We start from the raw sequence: 12,897 nt of genomic DNA, 5'->3' as shown, positions 1-12,897 counted from the left end.
CATAATTTAACCCATGAAGTTAACGAGTTCAAACTTCAACATCTCCGGTGACCAACTGGTTTTAGGTAATTTTCATCAGTTTTAATTGGAATATATACAACACTTTGGAGCTGCACACTGCTTTGGCAAACCATACAATGTTCCTCAGTCTTGACAAACATGAAGATAACTCCCAACTTATTTTATCCACTCTCATTAAGCTCCTCTGTCCAATGTCCTCCACCCTCACTAACTACCATATGTGGTGGTTACTTTTAAAATCTTGTGGACCAGTTTATCACTAAGAGTGACACCGCCCATTCAGTTACCTTCTGATTATCCCTTTCCTCAGAACAACAATTACTTGAACAAGAACCAACATTACAAATGCAGAGCTTAATGAAGGAGAAGATACAGCTACATCATCTCTTCTCCAGTCTGAGACCTTTTAGCAGCTCAATTCCAGCTGTCGTGGTTGCTGTACTGCCTTCATTACACGTTGTATTGCATTGTGGGATTGGTTAGCTTAGTTAGATGGACCACTGCTAAATCAGAGTGGCATCAACAGCACGGGCTCAAATCCAGGACTACCTGAGATCACCATGAAAATCCCATCTTCTTAACCTCATCCCTCCCATGAGGCAAGCTAACCCTCAGATTCAACCATCACCAGTTCTCCCTTTATAATGAAAGAACAGCCCCATGGTCCTCCGGGACTATGGCAACTTTACCTGCATTACACATCAAGAAAAGCGCCACTCTACCTATTAGAGAGGTGTTTTCCAGCTCTTACTGTTTTTCCCATGCCACTTACACCAAGTCAGGTTTCTATGAAAACGAGAAATTATTAGAACTACTTGTCTGTCAGAACTTAGCCAAAGTAAAGCAATACCAGTTTCAAACCAGAATTAGTAACCTCCCATGCATGATTATGTGTTAAACGCAAAATATGGACTATTTTCTACTTGAATATTAATGCAGCAAATAACTAGTAAACACAAACACCCAACATGAAATCATCAGCTTAATAGTGCATCGAAGTTGCTTCTACAACATCACTTTGGCACCATGGAAGGCTGTATAGAAAACATCAAGAAGAATTTTCAATTCAAATGCAAAAGCCTCAGTATATCAGGATCCTGAATATTTTCAAATTACACAATCCTAATTAGTAATTATTTTTTAATCACAATATAGGCATTAGCATTAATATTTTAATTGCATAATTACCATTTGGATGGTCACTGGATTTTACAGTGATTTCAGTGCTGGCCTTCTCTGGGTCTATACTGGCTCCGCTAGTTGGAGTGGAGCCCGTTTTACCATCTCCAGAAATTGCAGAAACCAGAGAAACGATGAAGTGTTCAGCAAGCTCAGGCAAGTCATCATCTACAATATGCACGTTCAAAACCTTCATAAAAAGCAAAAGCACCAAAATCAGAATTGAGACAACAAATGATACAGCTGGTAAAAAAGATGATCAAGAAAAATTATGAACCAACCCGTGGCTTATCAGAAAATATCCTGTTGAAATCCAAGTTTTAAAAATAGTTCATCTTATTTTCTATTTATTCCAAATAAAATTATACAGCAGAATTTGAAAGAGACAAAATAACTGAAACAAAGAATCTACCTTATGCAATAAGTAAGGTAATGTCAAAAATTCAACACAAAAAAACCTCCATGAAAAATTGAAAGAACCAATGCCTGAAGATAATTAGATCAAAAGGAATTTCCCAGATTTCTTTTCTTTCTCCTGAAATTATTTCATGTTTTTTAATAATTTAATTGACTCCCCCAATAGGTCAAAAAGTGTGGCACTGGAAAAGCACAGCAGGTCAGGCAGCATCTGAGGAGCAGGGGAGTCAATGTTTCGGGCATAAGCCCTTCATCAGCTCAAAGTGCAAGGCAATCAACTTCATACCCTTCCAGAATGAATGAACTGCATTCAAATGATTACGTGTCACCCACATTACAGATGCACAAGCTAGTGGAGCTTGAAGATCACCGTTTCTTGAGCATCATGTCAGCGTAATTAGGCCCATGCATCAGACTTCATGATCATTTCAGGGGCTTTTTCAAAATTGTCATGACAATATTATGGTCTCCAGCTGTTATGGTTCTCTGATATATTACAAGGTAAGAAATTCAAGATAACATGTCTAAAGATTGCAGCTACAGTGCTCCACCTATTGGTACTCTAAGGTGCTCCACACCCTAGCAAGTAAAATTAATTTTCAGGTGCTTAGATTTATCATTACCTCTGAGCTTTGCCAAGGTTCAAAGGTAATATTACCAGTGGAATTGACAAGATCACTAATGTTGCTGTTGTCACTTTCAATCTGTGAGATAGTGTAATTCACATAAACATAATCTAAGGATCCTCTTGTTCTTTCCACAACACATGAAATTGTAGATCCCTCTTCAGACGTCTGCAAGAAAAAAACAAAATGTAAAGGTAGTTCAAGAGATTTGCAAATTAAACATCTGGTATTTAATTGGACGGGAGAACAGGAAACATTCTATCAATAAATTAGAAAATGATAAAGTAAGCAGCTATGGGCCAATTAGCCAATTATCATTTTAAATAATAGACAAACTCTCAGGACTTGAAATTCTCGAACTAATGTTCCAATGCCACTGTGCAGCAAGAGTATCCACCAACTGCTGACTGAGTAACAGATCTGGTAACAGGACTAGTTTTATATTCGATGTGAATAACAGACTCCACCCATGGGGAAATAAGTGACACCAGGCTGTTCTAACAGAGAATAAAAGAGGGTCTTTAAAATCTGGAAAGAAAAAGCCTTCAATAATGCTTCATACCTCCATAAAGGAAATTAAGAGTATGAACTGTAAGACATGGTGTGGAGATGCCGGTGATGGACAGGGATGGACAAAGTTAAAAATCACACAACACCAGGTTATAGTCCAACAGGTTTATTTGAAAGTACAAGCTTTCAGAGTGCTGCTCCTTTGTCAGGTTACCTGATGAAGGAGCAGCGCTCTGAAAGCTAGTACTTCCAAATAAATCTGTTAGACTATTACCTGGTGGTGTGTGATTTTTAACTGTTGACAATCAATCCTGTAAATATCAATTGTCTTTGACACTAATAATTTTTGTTGCCAACTACAGAAATATGAGTTCTGGTTAGCCAAAAGTGGCTTCCAGGCTGAATTCTCAAGGTATCCAAAGACTTTGATACTTTATAATCCAGGTCATAACATTTAAGCATGTCAGGTTGAATGAGGTAAATTATTTATTGAAGAAAACCATGCATGTTTGACAAACTTAATGAAATTTTTAATTAATTAATTGATTGCATATGAAAAATGAACACAGTGGCTATTTTACAGGATGAATCCTAACCACAGTTCATCATGGTGTAAAAGCCATTTGGTGGATTTGCTTCCACTACCCTCTTTCCTGGTGGGGATCTACAGGACTTACTTGATCGAATAAGGCACAGAAAAACTACCTGGTAGGCTAATGAGAAAAAGTTTTGGTCTTTCACATGATGATGTAGTTTATCACATAACAGTGACTAGATACAAGTTATGTTAATATGAGGGAAGGCCTTACTTCAAGATCCAACTCTGATCACCCACCCAAATCCATATGACATCATCACATTAGGTGGTACTGAATGCATTCCTCAGCATTAATTCTTTCAAGCTGTTTCAAATAAGGAAAGAGATGACGAGAAATTTCTTTATCCAGAGAGTGTGAGCCTGTGGAATTCACCACCACAAAAGGTGACTGAAGCCAAAACATTGTGTGTTTTCAAGAAGGAGGTGGATATTGCTCATGGCAAAAAGGATCGTGGGATACGAGGAAAGGGCAGGATTAGGGAATTGAACACAATAATCAGTCTTGATCCTGTTGAATAGCAGAGCAGGCTTAGAAGGCCAAATGGCCTACACCTGTTCCTTTTGTCTATGTTTCTATGTTTAAACCTTACACCCTTCTACAACATAATGTACAAATGCTTTCAAGCACCAATATAAAATTGTATATATTTACGTAAAGTAACAAGCAGGGCAAAATTTGACCTATATGGACAGAACTCAATAGAAATGACAGACTTCATATTACAACAGCTGCTGTGTTAGGATTTCAACACAAGACAATTACCAGAATTCATTAACACTACAGCACCATCCCCACTCCCTAAACCCCCACCTCTAATGATGATATAAAATTTAAGAAAGTCTGTAATTACAAGGAGAGACCTGGGATAATGGATTTATTTTCACCACTGTAGAAAATACCATAAGCAGAACTTTTTAGGCATATCTTAAATCATGAAAGGACTTGAAGGGGAAAGAAAACTGAATGATTGGGGTCACCAAATTAAGCTGCCACTAAGAGATGTTGGAAGTACTTTTTCTATTTATTGAAACTACTCCAGCATGCAGTAGGTTGTCACACAAAGTAGTTAAGTAGAAGACAGCGAACTTGCGAAAGAACAACTGGTGCACTGTTTGCTTCTTAATGCTTATGGTGGTTATGGCAGCCCAGTGGGGATAGATTGAGATAATGTTAACAGAGAAGACTTAGATGCACAATTACCTGGAGGGCTTCTTCCTAACCTACAAGCTTTTGCGTTCTATGATATATAAAGGTCTCAATTTTCATGGCTATCAGCTAAAAGCTCGCAGCTTGAAATTGCCTTAAGTTGTTAGGTTCATTTTCAGCAATATGAAAATATGAATTTTACCTGTGGAATGCAGGTCCCAGTGAAACCAAACAATCCATTAGCATTATCACTTTTTTGTACACGTAGCGTGGCTGTGGTATTATCTTGTGATATTCTGGCTCCACCATGCACAGTGGTCACTTTTAATATGAAAGTTTCTTCCCCTTCCTCTTCGCTGTCATCCCTTGCAGCAACAATAAATGACTTCTTTTTTTCACCATGTCTATAATCCAGGTATCCCGATATTGGATGCAGATCAGCCTTTGCCGGAGTAGCATGAATTTCATGGATTTCTGCTCGGTTCAGTTTGCAACCATATAATCTCACATCTTGCATGAGTCCTGCAAACCTGTTCATTCCATCAGCATCTGCCCCAACAGTTAAAACACCAGGGCCTAGAGATGTAGAATAGTGTTGTAAATAATTGTAGAATATAGAACTATTTTCAAATCTAATTATCATTTTCAACAAAAGGATGATTATTATAGGATTGTTCAAATCTGCAAACTTTTTAAACTTAATATATGAGCTATACATAAGAATGGCAAAGATTTCAAGACTTCCACAGAAATAGGGTAAACCACATTTTACAGAATAGACAGTTGTTTAAATTAATTTTGTCTTATGTTTTCTAACATATGAAAGAATAAGTTACTGCAGGTTAAATCAGATTACAAAAGCATTAGCACTGGCAGAGAAAAAAGTGAGAGAGTACAATGGGAAATATCAACATCACCTGGATGGAATCAGCTAAACAGTATAGAATATCAGCGAGTTTTAAACATATGTGGGTTACACGTATGTGGGTTTATATTACTTCAAAATTCAATTTGCCCAAACTAGGTTCCACTGATATGTCACACTCAGGCCAACACTATAACATTGCACTGATTTATGAAGGTGTTTATAATTCCACTCATCCTCTTCGATGCACAAACACTCGCCTATTACCTTTTAACCTTTTTCTTACGAGTAAATGAAATGATTTTGGTAGGAACTGACTAATGCCCACCAATGAAATTACAAAATTATTCAGTATATCTTCTTTGAGCAAGTTAAAATGATTTCAAAACAGGATTTGCAAAATGTGGATTATTTTTTCAATAATATTAACCGCAATGCAAGTGAACGTGAGGTGGAGTACAGAAAAGAGATCCAACACTTCCAACACTGTGCTACTGCCCAAGTCAAATTTCTAGCAAAGCATATTAGAATTTTAAATAAATATATATTACCATTAAATTACTGAATCTGCAAAAAGAATGGTAATGTGCTTGCACAATGAAATGCACCATTGGCAAGCTTGCCAGGAAAGTTGCACTCAATATCAAAGATCATGGAAGAGACCACCAGCAACAGAGTTCTGCGCAGAGCTTGTGCAATATTCATTCAAGTACCAAAACAGGAGCTTATTTTGTTTGCACACTGTTAGATCCAAACACGATGTCACATCCGATGGACCATGTTGTAACCTCTACTTGTGTATTAACAACAGGCAGCCAATGACCAGAGTGCTGCAGTGGATGCTCAGGCAGACTCAGAAGGTCAGTCTGCTGCCACACAAACACAAACTACTCTCATCAGAGCTTTACATTGCTATATAACAGGTCCTGCAGGTCACTATAGCAAACTGTCTTTCAACAATTTGCTTGGATTGCTGAGACTCCATTGTGGAGGCGTGGCATTGGCTCAATGGAGCATGACCCCATTGTCCTTTCCCAATGTTCAAGGCATCACTGACAATCTGCCAGTACCCATCCCATTGCTACTGCCAATCAGCTAACTACCCAGATAGATGCTCTTAAAAATAAAATTGTGTAGTCCGTAGCTCCAGGTCCACAGCTGCTCAAGATCACGATGCAATGCCACCTCCAGTCTCCTTCAATGAATTTCAGCAGCTTTCTACCAGCCATGATGTGGTCACTGGGACAACATGAATATACATCATACAGCACAGAAAATATAAGGGAAGATCATTCAACCCTCAAGCCTACTCCAGCACTCAAGATGATAAGACTTCTATCTCAATACTATTTTCCTGTTTTCTCCCCATCTGCCTTGAAGACTTTCAAATCTCAAAATGTGTCTCTTTATTGATTATATTTAGTTACTTAACCTCCAAAGTCTTCTGTGGTAGAGGATTCCAGAAATTCATTATTCTTTGACTGAATTAAGTTTTCTTCATCTCAGCCCTTAATAGTCTACCCTGTATCCTAATACTCTATCCTTGGTTCTAGATCCCCAATCAGGAAAACTGCGTCTAGTCTGTCTAATCCTGTAGTAATTTTACACATTTCAAATAGGTCCCTCCAATTTTTCTACACTGGAGTGAATACAGGTCCAGTCAAACAAATCTTTCCTCATAGGGCAGTCTCAGTTTTCTCAGTATCAATCTAGTGAACCTCTGCTGCACAGGTCATTCTGCTTATAATGTGCACTTCATTAATGCAAATTCACCAGAACCCAATTGACAAAGTGAGTACACTGTTTCTACAGAACAAACTTTTAAAGCATGTATTGTTTATAACATAATTCTGACCCTATTAGTTTCAATGGTGCTGCTATTACACGGTTTTCTTATAATACGGAATTGCACGAGAATGGAACTACCACATTATAGTAGAACTGACTATATGGCAAGAACACCCTTTCTTAGGTAGGAAGACCAAAACTGCACATAATAATTTATACATGGTCTCACCAAGTTGTTGTATAAGTGTAGTAACATATCCCTATTTCTGAACTCAAATACATTTGCAATGAAGGCCAAAATGACATTTACTTTCAAGGTTGCTTGCTACATCTACCTATCTACTATTTTTGACTGAGGTATAAGGACACCAAGATTTCTTTGTACATAGTGTTAGGTGCAGGGGTAAATGTAAGGAAATGGGTCTGGGTGGGTTGCTCTTCGGAGGGTCGGTGTAGACTTGTTGGGCTGAAGGGCCTGTTTCCACACTGTAGGGAATCTAAGACACTCCAGGATTCATAATTCCCAATATCTTATCATTTAAATAATACTCTTCTCTTTCTGTTCCTGTCTTCAAACTGCATAACTTCACATTTAGCCATATTGCACTCCATCTGCCACGTGTTTGTCCATTCATCCAACTTGTCTAGATCACCTTGAAGTCGGTTTACATCTTCCTCACAACACCATCTAGTTTTGTGTTATCAGCAAACTTGGGAATGATACATTTAATTCCCTCATTTCGGTCTACATGTACATTATGATAGCTGGGACCCCAAACATGATGTGGTCACTGGGACAATGCTGAACATAGAACATACGGCCTTGCAATATTGCACCAGTCATTGCCTACCATCCCATTTATTCCCACTCTGAGTATACCTACCCCATGATGAGTGCAGTGTCACTTGCCTGCAGTTGTCCGGGCAGTGAAAGGTTGTTTCAGCACTTTACCACGTTTTGGGTGGTAACATAGCTTGCTTCTTCAAAAAAAATCACGTTTGGCAAGTGGACAATGCTGACAAATCCAACATTTATAGTCCATCTATAATTGTACTTGAGGAAATGAGGCAGATGGAAGACAGAAGCTGAGGGAATGTGCAAGGAAGAAAAGGTGACTTTCACGTGAATTATATGATTTCATTATGGAACATTATTTGGAATGTTTATTTTGTGGTTGTTTTTATTTTTACATTTTGAGTCATTGATGCTGTGCTGTTCAGTGACAGAGGAAGGGAAGGAGCTATTGGCAATTGGGAATCAGAATTGCAGTGACTGGTATTGAACCCAAATTAGATTTTTATGGACAGTCCCAGTCAGGAAGGGTGAAAATTCGAAATAAAAACAAATCCTAGAAACATGTGCAGGTCTGAAAGTATTTGTGCAGAGAAAAACAGTTAAAGTTTCAAGCAAATCTGGCATCAAGGGGTGGCCTCTTGTGGTAGTGAAATACAACATGCAGCAGGCCACCATAAATCTTGATGCTAACTTTGTCATGTACTGCAGTGAAAGGCTTGGTTCAACATTCTACCATGCTTTTTGTAGGAGCAAAACTTCCTTTCTAAGCAAAAAGATAATCACTGTTGGAGTGTAAGCATTGCTGACAAGCCCAGAATTCATTGTCCATCTGAAATTATCCCCTAGATGGCGACAGTGAGCCAACATTCTCAAATCACTGCACTCAATATGGGGTAAGTATTCAGTACTCAGTACGGTTATGGAGGAATCCTGGAAGTTTAACAATGAAAGTGAAGGACCAGCAATATATTTTCAAGTTAGGATGGTGTGGGACTTGGAGGGCAAGTTGTACATTTCTTCTTGTGTCTGGGGAAGTAGTGACTTTGAGTTTGGAAGGGGACATTAAAGAATCCTTAACAAGTTTCTACAGTGCACCTTGTAGGTGGAACAGACTAATGACTTTGTGTTCTAGTAGTAGAGGAAGCTAATGTTTAAAATGGTAGGAGGGATCATGATCAAATTGATTTTTGCATTGAATGGTGTTGAGTTTCTAGAGTGTTACTGGGTTTGCACTCATCTAAGTACTCATGCATCACACCTCTTACTTGGGCCTTATGGACATGCTTTGAGGACTCAGCAAGTAAATTACTCATTGCTGGAGTCCAAGCTCTAGACCTTCTTTGGGAGTCATGGTATTTGTATAGCTGGTCAGACTGAGGTACCAGTCAAGGGCAAACCCAGAATGCCCCCTAATCAACTATGCAAATTCCATTAAATTGTTAACGGAAAACAGGTATATTCCCTCTTATTGGAGATGGTCAGAGCCTGTCAGTTATGTGGTGCAAAGGTTACTTTGCACTTATCAGCCTCTTATTTGCTTGCTGTACATATGCATGAATTGTATGGAAGGTCATGAGCCTTGTGGGCAATGGATCACCCGTTGGCCTCTCTTTTACTTGCCACATTGGTCAAAACGCAGCTGGCACAACAGACCGCCTGGATGAAAAGTATTGGCCAGTATGAATCACCACCTGTGGTGACTCACCAGCTAGATATTGAGGAACTGGACTCTCTTTCAAAGCTAGCAGAGGGCAGAGCTCTCGGTAGTGGCTCCTCATACGGAAGGTAAAAACAATGACTGTAGATGCTGGAAACCAGATTCTGGATTAGTGGTGCTGGAAGAGCACAGCATTTCAGGCAGCATCCAGGTAGCTTCGAAATTGACGTTTCGGGCAAAAGCCCTTCATCAGGAATAAAGGCAGTGAGCCAGAAGCGTGGAGAGGTAAGCTAGAGGAGGGTGGGGGTGGGGAGAAAGTAGCATAGAGTACAATGGGTGAGTGGGGGAGGGGATGAAGGTGATAGGTCAAGGAGGAGAGGGTAGAGTGGATAGGTGGAAAAGGAGGTAGACAGGTCGGACAAGTCCAGACAGGTCATGGGGACAGTGCTGAGCTGGAAGTTTGGAACTAGGGTGAGGTGGGGGAAGGGGAAATGAGGAAATTGTTGAAGTCCACATTGATGCCCTGGGGTTGAAGTGTTCCGAGGCAGAAGATGAGGCGTTCTTCCTCCAGGCATCTGGTGGTGAGGGAGCAGCGGTGAAGGAGGCCCAGGACCTCCATGTCCTCAGCAGAGTGGGAGGGGGAGTTGAAATGTTGGGCCACGGGGCGGTGTGGTTGATTGGTGCAGGTGTCCCGGAGATGTTCCCTAAAGCGCTCTGCTAGGAAGCGCCCAGTCTCCCCAATGTAGAGGAGACCGCATCGGGAGCAATGGATACAATAAATGATATTAGTGGATGTGCAAGTAAAACTTTGATGGATGTGGAAGGCTCCTTTAGGGCCTTGGATAGAGGTGAGGGAGGAGGTGTGGGCGCAGGTTTTACAGTTCCTGCGGTGGCAGGGGAAAGTGCCCGGATTGTGAGGGTGGGTTGTAGGGGGGCGTGGACCTGACCAGGTAGTCACGGAGGGAACGGTCTTTGCGGGAGGTGGAAAGGGGTGGGGAGGGAACTATATCCCTGGTGGTGGGGTCTGTTTGGAGGTGGCGGAAATGTCGGCGGATGATTTGGTTTATGCGAAGGTTGGTAGGGTGGAAGGTGAGCACCAGGGGCGTTCTGTCCTTGTTACAGTTGGAGGGGTGGGGTCTGAGGGCGGAGGTGCGGGATGTTGACGAGATGCGTTGGAGGGCATCTTTAACCACGTGGGAAGGGAAATTGCGATCTCTAAAGAAGGAGGCCATCTAGTGTGTTCTGTGGTGGAACTGGTCCTCCTGGGAGCAGATCCGGCGGAGGCGGAGGAATTGGGAATACTGAATGGCATTTTTGCAAGAGGTAGGGTGGGAAGAGGTGTAATCCAGGTAGCTGTGGGAGTCGGTGGGTTTGTAAAAAATGTCAGGGGTCAAGTCGGTCGTCATTAATGGAGATGGAGAGGTCCAGGAAGGGGAGGGAGGTGTCAGAGATGGTCCAGGTAAATTTAAGGTCAGGGTGGAATGTGTTGGTGAAGTTGATGAATTGCTCAACCTCCTCGCGGGAGCACAGGAGACAGGATACTTTAAACAAACAGGAAGACAAACTGTACACTTGGCCTGCTCAAATAAAAGCAAAATACAGTGAGTGTAGGAAATCTGAAATCAAAACAGAAAATGCTGGTGAAAATCAGCATGTCTGGCAGTATCTGTGGACAGGGAAACCATTTCAAACTTGATGTCCTTTTTAAGTTGTTGACAGAGGGGGAGGAGAAGGACCAGAATCCCCATCCTCTCCATATCCAAGTCCATCGCTTCTGTAACCAGACCCCCACCCCCACACCATGCACCCAACAACACTCCCTGACAACAAGGCACTCCTACCCCAGTGCCCTGCACCAGATCCAACATCTCCTGCCTATGCCACTCTACTCTAACCTCTCCATCACTTATATGATCCCTTTTCTGCCATGCACTCTAGCCACAAGGCATTCTACCTCCGGCCACCCAGCACCCAACAATCTAACACTCGAAACTTACACTTTCTTTATGTGTTTAACCTTTCACAGGACCTCTCAAAAGAGCAGTCTAGGATGCTGGATCCTGAAGTTATGAAATATGGCAACAGAGTGGTGTGAAAAAGAGAGCAGGATTGCCAATTCCAACCATTCTGCGCTACAAGTGAGTTGTCAGAATGGAACCACCCTCTGCCTTGCTGAAGGAGCCCTGATCAGAAACTCCTCTGCAGAGCTCTTTCATTTCTGAAAAAAAATGAGCAGAGTATAAATTTGCACTTGCTTGTAACTCCTCAGAAAAACATTCAGCCTCATGTTTGTAAATATGCAAATCAAGAGTCAATGAGTCATACAGCACAGAAACAGACCCTTCGGTCCAACCAGTCCATGCCAACCAAGTTTCCCAAATTGACTCGATCCCCTTACCTGCATTTGGCCCATATCCTTCTTAATCTTTCTTATTCGTATACCAGTCCATGTGTCTTTTAAATGTTGTAACTGTACCTGCATCTCGCACTTCCTCAGGCAGTTCATTCCACATCCAATCACTCTCCATGTGAAAATGTTGCCCCTCCCCGTCACCTTAAATATATGGCCTCTTGTTTTGACCTGCCCCACCCGACAAAAAAGACTTTTGCTATTCACCTTATTTATGCCCCTCATAATTTTACATACCTCTACAAGATCAACCCTCAACCTTTCACGCTCCAGTGAAAAACGTCCAAGCCTATTCAGCCTATCCTTACAACTCAAACACTCCAGCCCTGACAACATCATGATAAATCTTTTCTCAATGCTCTCCAATTCAATAATATCATTCCTACAGCATGGCGACCAGAACTGTGCACAGCACTCCAGAAGTGGCCTCACCAACATCCTGTACATCCTCAACATGACATCCCAAATGCAATACTTAATGGTCTGAGCAATGACGGCAAGTGTGCAAAAAGTCTTATTACCCACCTTATCTACCTGTGACACAACTTTCAAAGAACTATGTACCTGAACCCTGAGGTCTCTATTCGACAACATCACCCAGGGTCCTACCATTAACTGTATAAATCCTGCCCTTGTTTGTTTTTCCAAAATATTTTCATTTATCCAAATTAAACTCCATCTGCCACTTCTCAGCCCACTGGTCCAATTGAAAAAGATCCCTTTCTAATCTTAGATAACTTTTTCACTGTCCACTTTATCACCAGTTTTGGTGTCATCCACAAATTTACTAACTATGCCTCCTATATTGTCATCCAAATCTTTCAAATAAGTTACAAACACCAGTGTACCCAGCACAGATCCTTGTGGAACACTGCTGGTCACA

The 12,897-nt window shown here is 41.0% G+C and overlaps 1 protein-coding gene across 2 annotated transcripts in view; it reads right to left on the bottom strand.

The window, feature by feature from the left end:
• adgrv1 (adhesion G protein-coupled receptor V1) overlaps window positions 1–12,897 on the bottom strand; it is a 563,049-nt gene that overhangs the window by 450,711 nt on the left and 99,441 nt on the right. For both annotated transcript variants that reach the window (XM_072582867.1, XM_072582868.1), the window contains 3 exons: window positions 4,701–5,074; window positions 2,241–2,411; window positions 1,210–1,390 (listed from right to left, as the gene is read on the bottom strand). In XM_072582867.1, the coding sequence (XP_072438968.1) occupies window positions 1,210–1,390; window positions 2,241–2,411; window positions 4,701–5,074 (726 nt within the window). The remainder of the gene's footprint in view (window positions 1–1,209; window positions 1,391–2,240; window positions 2,412–4,700; window positions 5,075–12,897) is intronic.

Source organism: Chiloscyllium punctatum, chromosome 2, assembly GCF_047496795.1.
Source record: "Chiloscyllium punctatum isolate Juve2018m chromosome 2, sChiPun1.3, whole genome shotgun sequence".
NCBI classification, from domain to species: domain Eukaryota; kingdom Metazoa; phylum Chordata; class Chondrichthyes; order Orectolobiformes; family Hemiscylliidae; genus Chiloscyllium; species Chiloscyllium punctatum.
The sequence above is the reverse complement of the archived record's forward strand: the minus strand, read 5'-3'. Positions and strand labels throughout refer to the sequence as shown.